Here is a 16,268-nt window from a genome sequence, read left to right as displayed (position 1 = left end):
CCCTTTTCTCTGATTTAAATGAACCATAGCAATCATAGCTTGGCACTGATTACAATTGGATTGAAGAAAATTTTTTCCAATGTTACACATGAACAATAAACCAATAGCACAAATTATACACAGAACAAAATTAACGAAGTGGATCCTCCCAGAGATTTTACCTATTGAATGGGGTTGAGATTAGATAACCCCTCAGAGATATTGTCTAAGACTTCAGCACCGGGCAAAGCAGTTAAGTGTGCTTGAGAGGCTTCAAAAATCTGTTCTTTTACCTTGCTTATATCTAAACTTAAATTATCTTCACTTCCTTGTAAATGGCATTTAACTGATTCCCAATTGTGAACAGACTCATTATATTGGAACAGTTATGCAAAAATCAGAAGTATTCCAATCACATTGCATTTGTAATCTATGTTCTAAACTCATAATTCTATCTCCCATCCATATAACAGAAGAACATCACGCGTTGTAGGCTCATTCTGGCAGCCCGACCAGGCATTGTCTTTACACAACCCTGCATGCAATTTTGTATTTACAATAATCAGGAGCATTTCAGCTTTTATTCTGTATCAATAGTTTCAGGGGGTCTCCCTACAGGACTACAGGTGCACACCACAATGCCTGGCTAATTTTTGTATTTTCAGTAGAGACAGGGTTTCGTCATATTGAGCAGTCTGGTCTCGAACTCCTGACACTGTGATCTGCCTGCCTTGGCCTCCCAAAGTGCTGGGATTACAGATGTGAGCCACTGCACCCAGCCCATAAATCACACATTTCTTTGAGTTTTTGTCATTCCAGCCCAAGAGAAACCATTTGATATTTGAAGAATGGCTGCACACAAATATTTGCACACAAATAAAAACAACTGTAGATTGCACCACACGAGGGAGACTACCAGTATGACTATCAGGAGGAAAATATCAAGAGTTTGAAATATGCAACTTAGGCAAGATGCAAACCAACTACAATAGGATAGATCAGAGAAGAAGCCAGAAGAGTCTAGTCACTTTAACCAGGCAGCACATTTTTTGATTTTTACAACTGAGTCTCTATAATACCCGATGTATTTATCCATGTGCAGCAAGAAGTGTCAGAAACTGCACAGGCTCCCCACTGTTCAGCTGGAAGAGAGCAATTCTATTATCTAGCACTGCATGTCTATGTTAAATTAAAACAGGGAGTGAGAATAGTAAAGTATAGAAGTGGAAGCCTAAAAAAAACTTCATACATTTGAGGAGAAAGTTGTGTTACAGATGCAGCTAATGTCAGCCTTTGGGTAGACTAAATGATCTCTTGTTATGTAAAAATGTGTGGGCCTGGTGCGGGGGCTTATGCCTGTAATCCCAGCACCTTGGGAGGCTGAGGCGTGCGGATCACCTGAGGCCAGGTGTTCGAGACCAGCCTGACCAACATGGAGAAAACCTGTCTCTACTGAAAATACTGGGCGTGGTGGCGCATGCCGGTAATCCCAGCTATTCGGAAGGCTCAAGCAGGAGTATCACTTGAACCTAGGAGGTGGAGGTGGCAGTGAGCCAAGATTGTGCCATTGCACTCCATCATGGGCAACAAGAGCGAAACTTCATCTTATATAAAAAAAGGTGTGGTTGACATGATATACCTGACACTGTTAACTTAGCCTCAGAAGCTACTTATTGTGAAATCCTAAGTACAGCATTATTCTGGGAAGCAAAGGAGACAGGCATAAGCAAGGACAAATTAAGAGAGGTAAGAGTCTCATCATGATTGATAGTCTTGTTCTGACATCTTGAGAAAAGCTGTCCACAGTGTAAAGTCATCAACTCGTTGTCGTGGTTTGCAGTTTGAGTATCTCTAAGTTATGGTGTTGAACATTTGGTGAGCTCTTAGTGGCCCACACCTCAGATACGAGGGATTTCCCATGAAATTTACATAGAGTTGTCCACCTCTGGCTTATATGGCTTCAGCAACAGAGCCGCTTTTGTTCTTAATGATTTCATTGGAGAAAATTGAATTGGAAGAACTAAAAGAATTCAGGGTCCAGTCCAGTCTACCAGTGGATTATAAATATTCAAAGATAATGAACAGTGGTTCAATCTGGTAACAGGTGTACTGCAGTTTTTCTTTTCAACATAGTTTTTCTCTCTATAGGAGTCTCTATTTTTACCAAAGATAATTCCAGTAGGATGAATTTGTTTGCAAAATAGGTTGAGTCTCACCGAACTTGCCCAGATTTTTTACCTAAGTGTGGCAAGAGTAGCAATGGGTCATAGGGGATGTTTTTAAACTTCGCTTTGCTAGAAGTTTTTAATAAGAATCTCAGATTAAACTTCCAAAACGTCTTGAGACTAGAAAGCCAAACCAAGGCGAACTTCAGACTTTCCTTGCATTCCCTATGGGTTTATTCTATGTATATTCTCAAATATAACATCCCAGTCAAAGCCTTGGTAATATAACCAATGTTTTCAAATGTGTCCTGTTATAAAGAGATGAGATTCTTACTGAACTTGTGCAAATAACTTTATTACCATAAACATATGAATACTCACGAATAGTTTCCCATTTCTAGGGCACTCAGAGAGAAAAGGCAAGTGTTTCAATTTTTGTTTACAAAAGTATACTTTACCAATTGCTCAAGGAAAAAAGTTCATAAATCTGGAGAATAAAACATTCAAAGAATCAGCACATTTTCAAATAAAAAATTATGAAAACGTTATCCTTTTGATTATTTAGTCCAATAACATTGAGTTTTTTTCTTCTTTGTCTTGAATTTCATGAAGGTATCAGCCTGTTCAATAAATCTTGAAAGTTCTTAGTCCAGTGGTGTGATCTTGAAGTTATCAGAAACTTGTATTCAAGAGTGTGCTTGAGAGGCTTCAAATATCTGAAAAGAAAAGAAAAGAAGGAAAGAAGTTGGTGTTATTTTACATGGGGGAGCCTCAGGAAAAATCATGTAACATGAGGTACCCTAGAATTGTTTCTTCAAGGACTACATTGTTTCTGTTGGAAAATTGATGGGAGATGATGATATTCTTGCAGGTTTTTTTCCCTCTCACCATGTTTCTAGGTTGGTGATCAGTCCTCTGTCAGTTCTCTACTTCACTCAGATATTTTGGAAGGCTTTTGGAGATGAGAAACGCTGATTGCTGTTTTCTATGTCACTAGAACTTGCCAGCTTTGCACCTTTTTCATGGTTGCATCTTTTTCTCAGTGTCTGTGTTGTGGCAGCCATGAATGAGACCCTGCCAGGTCTCATGGCATGGACCTGATTGACAGAAGGCCCAGGTCACAGCATTTCAAATTCACCACCTCCTTTGCACAGAAACTTCTTTCCCACAGGCTCCCAGCAAGGGTGTGAAAGCAAGCCTAGTTCTCTGAGGCTCTCTTTAACTCTAATGGGTGACTGGTTGGAAGACTCCCCATCAGCCTTGCAAAAACTCTTAGAAATGCATTGGTACCTAAAACTTCTTTCTCTTTCTTTTTCACAGGAATCAGCTCTGCATAGTGGTCTGTGGGTTCTCCCATGCTACCTTCATGCCTGCCCCACATTCCCTCACAGGTGTCTTCCCTGATTAATTATCTTGTATGTCTAATCCCATCTTGGGTGCATCTCAGTTGGTAAAAACTAACATACCAGGCTTGATTCTTTGCATTTAGCTTTTTATCTTTCTCTCTCACAAGCAGTCAGTAACCATCTCCTAGTGTTTTATGTGTTACTCTTTTTCCATATATATATGGAAAAAGGTAGGTACAGTAGAGGGGCTCTTCCTATGTGCCAGGCCATTTGCTAAATACTTTACCTGTATCTCATTTAATCCACACAATAACCCTGTCAGGTAGACATTATTTCCATTTTGCCGATGAAAAGACAGAAGCTTAGAGTGGCCTAAAAACTTTGCTGATGTCATATGGCTAGTGACAGGTGGATCTGAGATTTGATTCTAGGACTATTTGACCTCAAGGCTAATGATGATGGTAGTAATATAGCAGCTGACATTGGTTCCTCTGTGTGTGGCATCTTGTTTCATTCACTGCATTAAACCTTTAAAAGAATGGTATAAAGAAATCACTCTCATTGCAATTTTCAGGGGAGGAATCAGAGGTTCAGAGAAGTTGAGTCTTGTGCAAGAAATTTATAACTGTAAACTCTTACATTAAAAAAGAAGAAAGATCTCAGGTCAAGAACCTACTTTAATACTTCAGGATGTGAAAGAAGAACAAAATAACCCAAGCACAGTGAATGAGGGAAACAATAAGGATTAGAGTGGATATACATAAAATGGAGAATGGAAAAAAATAGAGGAAATTAGTGAAACCAAAAGTTGATTCTTCAAAATAAAATCAACCAAATTGACAACCATTAACTAGATTGACTAAGAAAAAAAAGAAAAGTTTAAAATTACTAAAATCAGAAATGAAAATGGACTCCGAGCATGGTGGGTCATGTTTTAGTCCTAGCACTTTGGGAGGTCACAGCAGAAGGATTTCTTGAGACCAGGTGTTTGGACCAGCATAGGTAACCATAGGGGACCCTGTCTCTACAAAAAAATAAAAAACAAATTAGCTGGGCATGGTGGCATGCACCTGTAGTCGTAGCATCTTGGGAGGCTGAAAAAGGAGAATTGCTTGAGCCCAGGAGCTTAAGGCTGTGGTAAGCCATAATCACACCACTGTATTCCATCCTGGGCTGGCCTGCAGAGTGAGAGCCTGTCTCTCTCTCTTCAAAAAAAAAAAAAAAAAGAAAGAGATATGAAGCAATTACTACCAATTCTAATAAAATAATGATTACAAAATTACCATAAATAATTCTATGCCAATAAATTGGATAGCCTAGATAAAGTAGACAAACTCCTAGAAACACACAAAAATATGAATAGAACTATAATCAGTAATAAGATTAAATCAATAAAAGTATTTGATGAAATTCAATATTTTTTGATAATAAAAACATTCTAAGAATGGAAGGAAACCACCTCAACATAAAGGCAATATGTGAAAAACCCGATGCTAACATCATACTCAACGGAGGAAGACTGAAACTTTCCCTGTATGAGCAGGGACAAGACAAGGATGCCTGTTTTTGACTCTTTTATTCAACATAGTATTGAAAGGTCTAGTCAGAAAAGTTAGGCAAGAATTTTAAAAAACACATTCAAATTGGAAGGAAGGAGTAAAATTATTTCTGTTTACAGATAACTTGAACTTATATGTAGAAAATCCTAAAGATGGAACAAACCTATTAGAATTAAGAAATAAATTCAGTAATGTTGCACAATACAAAATCAACATTCAAACATCAGTTGTATTTCAAGACACTAACCATGAACAATCTGAAGGGAAATTAAGAAAAAAATTTCAATTTATATTAACATCAAAAAGAATAAAATATTTAGGAATAAGTTTAACCAAAGAGGTGAAATGATTATACCTGAAGTATACAAAATATTGCTGAAAGAAATGAAAGACGACATCAATAAATTGAAAGACACTTTGTTTTCAAGAAATGGAAGACTCAATATTGTTAGGAGGACAGTGCTACCCAAAGCGAGCTGCAGATTCAATACAATTCCTATCAGAATCTCAGTGACATTTTTGCAGAAAAAGAAAAATCTGTCCTAAAATTTATATTGAATCTCATGACTCTAAATAGACGTACGGCTTTGAAGAGGAAGAATGAAGCTGGAGGACTCACACTTCCTGATTTCAGCATTTACTACAAAGCCCCAGTAATCAATACAGTGTGGTACTGGCATAAAGGAGGACATAGAAACTAATGAAATATAGTAGCCCAGAAAGAAATGCTTGCATATATGGCCAAATGATTTTCATCGAGTGTGCCAAGATCGTTCAATGGGGAAGGGACAGTGTTCTCACCAAATCATATTGGGAAAGCTGGATAACCAAGGGCAAGAAGAGTGGAAACTTTACCTAACATCATGTACAAAATTTAACCCACAGTAGATGAAAGATCTAAATGTAAGAGCAAAAACTATACAACTCTTAGAAGAAAAGCTTCATGATACTGGATTTCACAATGATTTCTTTGTTGTAACAACAAAAGCATAGGCAACAAATAAAATGGATAAATTGGACTTCATAAAAATCAAAACCTTTTATATACCAAAGAACATTATGAAGAAAGTAAAAAGGCAACCCATGAAATGATACAAATATTTGCAAATTATATGTGTGATAAGAAATTAATTTCCAGAATATATGAAAAGCTACAAGTCAACAACAGCAAACATCCAAATACCCAATGAAAAAACAAAGGATTAAAATAGAGTTTTCTCCAAGGAAGACATACAAATATCCAATAAGCCCACGCAAAGTTCCTCAGCATCACGAATACTTAGAGATATGGAAATCAAAACCACAATGTTACACCACCTCACACACTTTAGGATGGCTTTGATAAACAACAATGACAGCAACACAAAGCAACAGGTGTTTTCAAGTAGATGGAAAAACTGGAGCTCTAGTGCATTGCTGCTGGGAATGGGAAATGGTATAGCCACTGGAAAAAGTGCTGTGGCTGTTTCTCAAAATATTAAACAATAAATTGCCATTTGATCCAGCAATGCCACTTCTGGACATACTCCCCATAGAATTGAAAGAAATTTGAACAAATATTTGTACACTGATGTTCAGAGAAGCATTACTGACAATAGCCAAAAAATGGAAACAACTGAAAAGTCGATTGAAAGATAAGTGGGTAGGCAAATGAGGTGTATCTATACATTGAAATGTTATTCAACCTTAACGAGGAATAACATTCCAATACAGCGTGCAAAATGGATGAAACTTGAAGATATTATGCTAACTGAAATAAGCCAGACACAAGAGGATAATTAGTACATAATTCCATTTATAAAAGATAGTTAGAATAGCCAGTTTCATAGAGACAGAAAGTAGAATGTTGGGTGCTAAGGGTTAGGGGAAGAAGGAGTGAGAGTTACTGTTTATTGCATACAGAGGTTTAATATGGTAAGAGGAAAAAGTTCTGGAAATGGATAGTGTGATGGTTACACAACACTAAATTGCACACTTAGAAATAGTTAATGGTAAGTCTTATATTAGATATATATAAAGTGTCTGGTAGTCTTACCCTCTCTATATTTACACACTTTTTGGCACTGCCCCTTTCCTGCCATGCAGAGCCCCAGGAGTGAATCTCCCTATTTCTCCAGCTCTGCATCAGTCACTGTCCTCCGTACTGCATCCCACGTGCTGTGCCCACAGCCTCATACAGCCGGTGACTTCAGAACCAGGACGCAGCTCCGGAGTCTGCCCTGAGGCTCCTTCTCTTCTTATTTCCCTGCAGCCTGGCCCGGGGGAGGCTTGTCTTCAACTGGCAGCTCGATTTAGCCAAATTCAGGACAGGCCACAAGGGCTCTTTCTCCACACATGCTGGTCCCACGCCAGGTGGAGTAAGGCAGGGCCAGTCACCAGAGGAGCGCGGAGCACAGCAGGAAGCAGAGTCTGAGCTGCTCCTCCCTCACCCAAGGGGCTTCCTCCTCTCATTTGGGGGAAAAGTGTGAGCTTGTTTCAAAACCTCAGATGTTCCTTGTAGCTCATGGAATAGGTACAAGAAAACAAAGAAGTGGCAGAAGGAGATGTGTTGGTGACAGCGAGAAGCAAATTGATCTTGAGGACTCTCCTTCTTGTCCCTCTGTGAAGCCTCTCCTACCACATAGGGCTCAGGGCTGATAAAGCCCCCTCCCTACCTTTCTAAGGCAGACAAAAGTTCAGCCATGAGAAAACAGAAAAACAAGGAGAAGAGAGTCTGTAGAGACAAATTCGGAGGGTTCAGGAGGAGAATTTGGGATTTGCTTGTGCCCATGGACACGAGCAGGGAATAAAAATGTTTTCCTGACTCTTCTCTGAAAGCCAGATAGACTCCACCTAAAACCCTATTGCCAAGGATGCTGGGATCCACTTACCAGAGACTTTGACTTTTACGGATCTAGAGCTTTCCTTGCCAGTGGCTGAGTTACGAACAGAGCAAGCATAGAGCCCGCTATGCTTTGTAGTAACTTGGGGGATAGAGAGCTCTTGTCCTGATAGCAGAAACTTCCTATTAATTGTCCAAGAATATTCTGCCGGTGGGTTAGAGTCCGTGAAGCAGGACAAAGAGAGGTTTTCTCCTGAACGGTAATAGCCGACTGAAGGGTAAATGTTGGGGAGGTCTGGACCATCTGGAGTAAAGAGAATAAAGCCACAGGTAACGTCATCCAAGAGAAGGGGATTCTCCTGGTCTCCTAAAGGGACACAGTGAACCTCTGAGCCAAGACACACCCTCAAGTCCCAGCCAAACGCCCTCTGTGTTCACTGAGCCAAAGCCTGAGGTATTCACTTGTTTCTCCCATCACAAACTGTGGGCCCCAAGTCTCCTATGACGAGCGTCCCCTCCCCTTATATTCTTGGTTAAGGCTGTGCCTACCCAGGTTTTCTCAGGGCTGGGAGTCATGGCCAGCTCAGATGTCCAGAAGTAAGTGTGTCTATACTTGGACTGGAGAGAGACAGAGGCCTGGCCTCTGGTCGTTTGGATTTAAGCTGGTGTCCTGGCCCGCAGAGGAACAAAAGATACTCACAGAGGACATTCAGGATGACTGGGTTACTGTGGAGGCCACCATATTGGTCCCGTATTTCACAATGATAGGGTCCGGCTTCATTTCTCGTGACACTGGGTAGAATGAGGATCCTGTTTTCAATGGGTCGCTTTACCCTGGGACTGACCGGGAGGCTCTGACCATTTCGCCACCAAATGTAGGTGTAGTTCTCACTCTCGGGTTCACAGGTGAAGGTTAAGGCATCCATATTCTCCCTGGGGTTTAACTCGTCGATGGTGATGTAGGGCATAGGCAACTTCGCTGTGTGGGTAAGAGAGAGAAGATTGTCCTGTGTGGCACCTTTGATTCCTCCATAGGCATCCTTCAATCAGAGTTGGCATCTCCCACCTCTCAGCCCACCCAAGTCCTTAAAAGCCAATAGCTGCTGCGTGTGTCACAAAACAGATCCATGATGATCTAAGGGCTCAAACACTGTGAGGCCGCCTGCTCTTAGGGAAGCACAGACTTTCTCAAGTGTCAATTGAGCAGCAGTGTTGGGTCATGGACAAACACGTCAGTGGGAGTCACAGCCCCTGGTACCCCTCCCAGTCCCTCCCTAATCAATTGAATGGCTGGCTCACCTTGGGTTCCCGACCTGGAATGTGCAACTGATGGGTCCCTTCCAAATTCCATCCTACTTAGCCCCCCTAGATGTGATTTCTCTGCAGCTTCCATTTCCAAGGACATTCTAGAGATGAGTAATAATGGAACTTCCCATTGTCCTGAAACCCTGAAGATACTGAACAACCTGGCCTGGGACTGGAGGTTTCAGCAGAAATAACACAGGGGAGACCAGAGTCAAGCCTGGAGGTCAGTTCAGTCATCGGCAGTGGAGGCACAAGGTGGGGCAGTTTTTTGCAGATGTTTCATGATGAGTTACTTGAACCAGTGACCTCTAAAGATAGAGCAGAGTGCAAGGAACGATCTAGAAAGAGTGAAGGGGACAGGCAAGAGCTGGTGGCTTTGGAGCAAAACCATGTTCCCTGTCCTGGGTTCTTTAAGTTTTCTCTCCTTCTGCAGAGGGCAGGTGAGGACCATGTGGATCTTTCCAGAAATACATGTGGGCATTTGCAAATGCAGAACTGACTGGTGGAAAGAGTGGGAATGAACTGCTGGAAATCTGATCCTCATGGACCATGTGTGTTTGATGGATATGAGACAAATTTGGAGAGAAGTTTTAGAAATATTTTCTTTCATTGGACATTCTACTCTCTGATTCCATGGGTTCGACTACTCTAGGGACCTCATGTAAGTGGATTCCAGAGTGAATATGAGAAGAGACTGCTGGTTGCCAGGAGCTGGGAGTGGGGTGAATCAGAAGTTGTTCATGGCTGTGCAGTTTCAGTTATGCAAGGTGTGGATGTTCTACAGATCTGCTGTACAGCTTGATGCCTATAGTTCACACAGATTGAATATTTCTTCTGCATAAGACTTAGGACAAAAAGTGTTTTGGATTTGTGACATTTTTTGATTCTGAAATATTTGTCATATACTTACTGGTTTAGCATCCCAAATCTGAAAGATTCAAAATCCAAAATGCTTCAGTGAGCATTTCTTTTCAGCATCAGATTAGTAGGCAAAAGTGGGAGGTGATAAGCCAAATATGTTCTTGCCCTTTTGTTTTCTCTCACCACGTTTCTATCTTGGTGATTACTTTTCAGTCAATTCCATACTGGCCATGCTGCACTGGTATATTTTTGAAGGCTTTGGGATGCGAGAAAGGCTGTTTGCTATTTTCTATGTCATCAGAACTTTCCACCTTTTCGTGGTTGCATCTTTTTCTCAGTGTTTCTGTTGTGGCAGTCGTTAATAAGAGCCTGTCAGGTCAGATTTAGGAGAGAGTTTTCTAATTCTGCAAAAAATGTTACTGGGATTCTGGTAGGGGTTGCACTGAATCTGCAACTCACTTTGGGTAGTACTGTCTTTCTAACAATATTGACTCTTCCAATCCATGAAAATGAAATGTCTTTCCATATATTGATATTGTCTTTAATTTCTTTCAGCAATGTTTTGTAGTTTTCAGGGTATAATCATTTGACCTTTTTGGTTAAACTTATTCCAAAATATTTTATTCCTTTTGATGTTAATGTGAACTGAAATTCTTTTCTTAATTTCCTTTCAAATTGTTCACTGTTAGTGTATAGTCCAAAGAATGATCTAGAAAGAGTGAATGGGACAGGCAAAAGCTGGTGGTTTTGGAGCAGAAACATATTCCCTGTCCTGGGTTTTTGATTTTCCCTCTCCCTTTGCAGAGGGCAGGTGGCTCTTCCCTGATAGCTAAATAGACTGCACTGGAAAACATGTTGCCAATGCTCCAGGGATCCACTTACCAGGGACTATGATCCTCTTGATTATGAGATTTCTTCCACCAGTGGCTGAGTTGTGGATGAAACAGACATAGACCCCTCTATATGTTTTAGTGATTTGTGGGATAAAGAACACTTGTGCTGATTGCTGGAATTTCCCATCAATCAGCCAAGAATGCTTTGACGGTGGGTGAGAGTCTGTGAGGCAGGATAGCTTGGGGACTTCCCCTGTATGGTAATAGGTGTATGAGGAAGAAATGGTGGGGGCATCCAGGCCATCTGGAGCAAAGGGAATAAAGTCACAGGAGATATTGTCAGAGGGAAGGGAAACTCCTGGTCTGTGGAAGGGCCACAGTGGCCCTGTGAGCCAAGTCACAACACTGAAGTCCCAGCCAAATCCCCACTGTGTTCACTGATCTGGAGCCTGAGACATTCACCTGTCTCTCCCATCACAAGCTGAGGACCCTGAGTCTCCCATGACAGGAGTAGCCTCTTTTCTCCTATTGTTGATCAAGCCTAGGCCTACTCTGGTTTGCCTGGGGCAGGAAGTTATGGCCAGCTTTGATGTCCAGGGGTAAAGCTCTCTGTACTTGGACCTGAGAGGGACTGAGAGGTCTGGCCTCTGGCCATGTGCATTTGGGATGGCAGCCTGGCTCCCAGAGGAACAGAAGATACTCACGGAGGAGATGCAGGGTGACTGGGTCACTGCGGCTGGCACTCACTGGGTTTCGTATTTCACATTCATAGGGTCCTGTAATATACTTTGTGACACCAAATATATAGAGGCTCCTGTTGGTTTTGGACAGCTGCAACCTGTGAGTCTTAGGGAGGCTCTGACCATTCATCCACCACAGGTAGCTTGCGTCCGGAGTCTCAGGATCACAGGTTAATCTCACAGCCTCCATGGACTCCCTGGGGTTTAAGTTGCTGCTAGATATGTAGGGCTTGGGAGTCTCCACTGTGCAGAAAACAGAGAGAAGATTGCCCTGTGTGGCACCTTTGATTCCTCCAAAGGCATTTTTCAATCAGAAATGGCATTTCCCACCTCTCAGCCCACCCAAGTCCTTAAAAGCCCATGGCAGGTGTGTGTGTTACAAGAGAGATGCATGGCAATCTGAGGGCTCAGAGATTTTGGGGCTGCCTGCTTTATGTGGGAGAAGCACAGACTTTCTTAAGTGTGAATTGAGCAGCAGCATTGGGTCATGGAAAGACACAGGACCAGCAGTCACAGCCCCTGATGCCTCTGTGAGTCCCTCCATCTCCAACTGCCTGCCTGGCCCACCTTGTTGTCCTCACTTGCAGCATGAAATGCTGGAATCTTCTTAGTTTCAGTCTTACTTTGCCCCCTGAGGTATGTTTTCTCTGCAGCTTCCCTTTCCAAGGACATCCTAGAGATGAATGATGGAACTTCCCATTGTCCTTAAACCCTTTGGGTACTGAAAAGCCTGGCCTGGGACTGGGTACTTCAGCAGAAATAACACAGGGGAGAGACCAGAGTCAGGCCTGGAGGTCAGTTCAGTCATCAGGCAGTGGAGCCACAAGGTGGGGGAGTTTTCCCAGGTGTCTCATAGTGACTGACTTGAGCCAGTGATCTCTAAAGATAGAGGAGAGTCCAAGGAATGACTTACAAAGAGTGAAGGGGACAGGCAAGAGCTGATAGTTTCGGACCAAGACCATGTTCCCTGTTCTGGGTCCATGATGCTCCCCTCCCCCTGTAAAGGGCAGGTGATGACTATGTGGATCTTTCTAGAAGTACATGTGGATGTTTGCAAATGCAGAACTGACTGGTGGAAAGGGCGAACATGAACTGATGATGGAAGTCTGGCCCTCATGGACCATATGTGTTTGGTGGATATTAGACAAATATTTGGGAAGAAGTCTTGCAGATACCTTCTCTCATTAGACATTCTACTGTCTGATTCTGAGTTTGACTACTCTATGTACCTCATATCAGTGGATTCCAGAGTGAATAGAGAGTATAATAGAAGTCTCCAGGAGCTGGGATCAGGGGAATGGGGCGTTGTTCCATGGGTGTGCGGTTTCAGTTATGCAGGATGAGGAGGTTCTAGAGATCTCCTGTACAGCCTCATGCCTATAGTTCATACAGATAGTGTTCCTTATGCAGAAAGCTTTAAAAAAAGTGTTTTGGATTTCTAATTTTTTTTATTTTGGAGTATTTGCAGTATATGTACTGGTTTAGCATCCCCAATCTGAAAAATATAAAATCCAAAATACGCCAGTGAGCTCTTATTTTTAGCATCACATCAGTGGTCATAAGTGTTGAGTTTTGGAGCATTTCAGATTTTGGATTTCTTGATTTGGGATGCTCAATTTGTAATACTGGAATTTTCCCATAAAATGTTGTCAGGAGTTTAGACCTCATGTTATGTTCTCACTCTACTAACAACAAAAAAAAATTCAGAGGAAACATGAAAATATTTTCATAAGTGGAAATTTTTACTGATGGTCCAAACATCTAAGATCAATTGCTGGTAGTAGTATTTCTCTTGAGAACAAAATAAGGTTTAGGTGTGCCATGAATTCCAGCAAGATCACATTATGCTCAAAGATGCCAAAGGTGATTTGAAATTAGCAACTCCTTAAGTAGAGAGAGTCCCGTTAAAAGGACAGAACTGATCTTTTTTTATGGCTGCATAGTATTCCATGGCGTATATGTGCCACATTTTCTTAATCCAGTCTATCGTTGTTGGACATTTGGGTTGGTTCCAAGTCTTTGCTATTGTGAATAGTGCCACAATAAACATACGTGTGCATGTGTCTTTATAGCAGCATGATTTATAGTCTTTGGATATATACCCAGTAATGGGATGGCTGGGTCAAATGGTATTTCTAGTTCTGGATCCCTGAGGAATCACCACACTGACTTCCACAATGGTTGAACTAGTTTACAGTCCCACCAACAGTGTAAAAGTGTTCCTATTTCTCCACATCCTGTCCAGCACCTGTGGTTTCCTGACTTTTAAATGATGGCCATTCTAACTGGTGTGTGATGGTATCTCGTTGTGGTTTTGATTTGCATTTCTCTGATGGCCAGTGATGATGAGCATTTTTTCACGTGTTTTTTGGCTGCATAAATGTCTTCTTTTGAGAAGTGTCTGTTCATGTCCTTCACCCACTTTTTGATGGGGTTGTTTGTTTTTTTTCTTGTAAATTTGTTTGAGTTCATTGTAGATTCTGGATATTAGCCCTATCGCAAGGGCAAAAAACCAAACACCGCATGTTCTCACTCATAGGTGGGAATTGAACAATGAGAACTCATGCACACAGGAAGGGGAACATCACACTCCGGGGACTGTTGTGGGGTGGGGGTATGGGGGAGGGACAGCATTAGGAGACACACCTAATGCTAAATGACGAGTTAATGGGTGCAGCAAACCAAAATGGCACATGGATACATATGTAACAAACCTGCACATTGTGCTAATGTACCCTAAAACCTAAAGTATAATAATAAAAAAAGGGACAGAACTGGTCACTGTGCCAATTACATAAAGGGAGGAATGATGCCAAACTAAAAGAAGCGATGTGTGTTATGTTAGTAAATATAGAAAGAACTCCCTGCTTCTAATTTCTGTGCAGAGTTAGGAAAAGTGGGGAGGACCCCAAAACAGGTATGTGAAATGCTTTCTTCATTTTCTCTTAACTTCAGGAAACACCACTAGAGTGTAAATTTGTGTGAATTAGGAAGAGTCTAAGTGAGATGCCAATGGCTCCTGTGTCTCACCAAATGAAGAACCCCAACTTATGAAAATGGCATCATCATGAGGAAACAGTTGTATGTGGCACAGGCATTAAAACCATCAGATAGCACCCACCTGGCCACCTCCAACTGGTCCCCAAAACCACCAATATTCTCATTACATGTATGTTACAGCCGTTGTAGTTGTCCCACAACTGCAAAATTTAAAAATTGCTATTGTCAAAACAAAATATTAAATACGAAGTTGAACATGTTGTTCCACTTTTTTTTCCCCACTCTTTTTGAACTTTCCTGTTTCAGTTTTGGAAATTTCTATTGACACATACTCAAGCTAGTCATTCCTTCCTCAGCTGTGTGCAGTCTGCCAGTAAGCATCAAAAGCATTCTTCATTTCTCTAACAGCATTTTCTTTTTTTTTCTGAGACAGAGGCTCACTCTGTCACCCCGGCTGGAGTGCAGTGGCATGATCTCAGCTCACTGCAAGTTCCGCCTCTTGGGTTCACGCCATTCTCCTACCTAGGCCTCCCAAGTAGCTGGGACTACAGGCACCCGCCACCAAGCCCAGCTAATTTTTTCTATTTTTAGTAGAGACGGGGTTTCACCATGTTAGCCAGGATGGTCTCTATCTCCTGACTTTGTGCCCATCTCGGCCTCCCAAAGTGCTGGGATTTTAGGCATAAGACACTGCCCAGCCATTTCTGAGGGATTTTAGCGAGTTGTTGACTTTTCAGTTTGTTCAGCTTTTTACTTAGTGTTAGAACCGAGTGACAAATTTCAAGCTTGTTTTGTGACTGACAGGAAGCCAGAAGGCTCTAGGAAGTGACCAGAGAATGTGAGCTCCATAGCAGGTTGAGGATTGAGTCACGAGTGAAAGGGGTGAAATGAGCCCATGGGCTTTGGGGACTGCAGGCCTATCCAGCCTCTGACACCCTGGTGAGTCAGTGCAAAGATTACAACAGTGACAGCAAACTAGCATGGCTGACTCCATCTGGCATCTAGTCTCAGGCTAGCTGTCCTCACTCATTCCTGGGCATAGGCCAGGCTAACCTTGGGAGGAATTTAGTTTATGGTTTAACCTTGAAGCAAGAATGAGAATAGTTCCTCCATAAAACTAACACCCTTACTCTGCCCAGGGACTGCCTTTGTAAAACTAGTGAAAGACCATGAGATTAAGATGATAGGAGGGAACTGAATTCTGCTAAAATGTAGGCACAGTTTCTATAATCCCTGACTGCTCAATTGTCATTTGGCCAGAGTTTACAAAATTTGTAACTAATTGCTCCTGTAGATAACATCACTATTGTAGAACGTGAGATTGGTCTTTTGAGATGTGTCTCATTCTTTTGCATTCTGGCAACCGGCTGACCTCATCCATACCTATGACTAATGGCTCAGCCAGTCATGTGGTCCCTACCTAGAGGCGGATTCAAGCACAAACAGATCATTTCCCTCTGCCCGCATGATTCCATCACCAAACAATCAGCAGTACTCATTTTTTAGTCCTGTGCCCCTGAAACTATCCTTGAAAATCTCTAACCCCTGATCCACCGGGGAGGCTGATTTGAGGAATAATAAACCTCCGTCCTCCTGTTTGGCAGACTTGGAGTCATTAAAATCTTTCTTGACTACAAATCACCGTTTCGATAATTTTTT

At 41.8% G+C, this 16,268-nt stretch overlaps 1 protein-coding gene across 1 annotated transcript; it reads right to left on the bottom strand.

Annotated features, from left to right (window-relative positions):
• Positions 1–4,446: 4,446 nt before the first annotated feature.
• LOC116480031 (pregnancy-specific beta-1-glycoprotein 6-like) lies at positions 4,447–12,571 on the bottom strand. Its single transcript, XM_032172005.2, has 5 exons — positions 12,523–12,571; positions 11,574–11,852; positions 8,571–8,849; positions 7,920–8,174; positions 4,447–4,514 (listed from the first exon to the last, which is right to left on the bottom strand). Exons 1-5 carry the CDS (start codon positions 12,569–12,571, stop codon positions 4,447–4,449), a joined length of 930 nt encoding a protein of 309 aa, XP_032027896.1.
• Between the last annotated feature and the right edge of the window lie 3,697 nt (positions 12,572–16,268).

The sequence above is a fragment of the Hylobates moloch genome, unplaced genomic scaffold, assembly GCF_009828535.3.
Source record: "Hylobates moloch isolate HMO894 unplaced genomic scaffold, HMol_V3 SCAFFOLD_13, whole genome shotgun sequence".
In the NCBI taxonomy this organism is placed as follows: domain Eukaryota; kingdom Metazoa; phylum Chordata; class Mammalia; order Primates; family Hylobatidae; genus Hylobates; species Hylobates moloch.
Note: the sequence above shows the minus strand (reverse complement) of the source record. Positions and strands in the feature narration are given on the sequence as shown.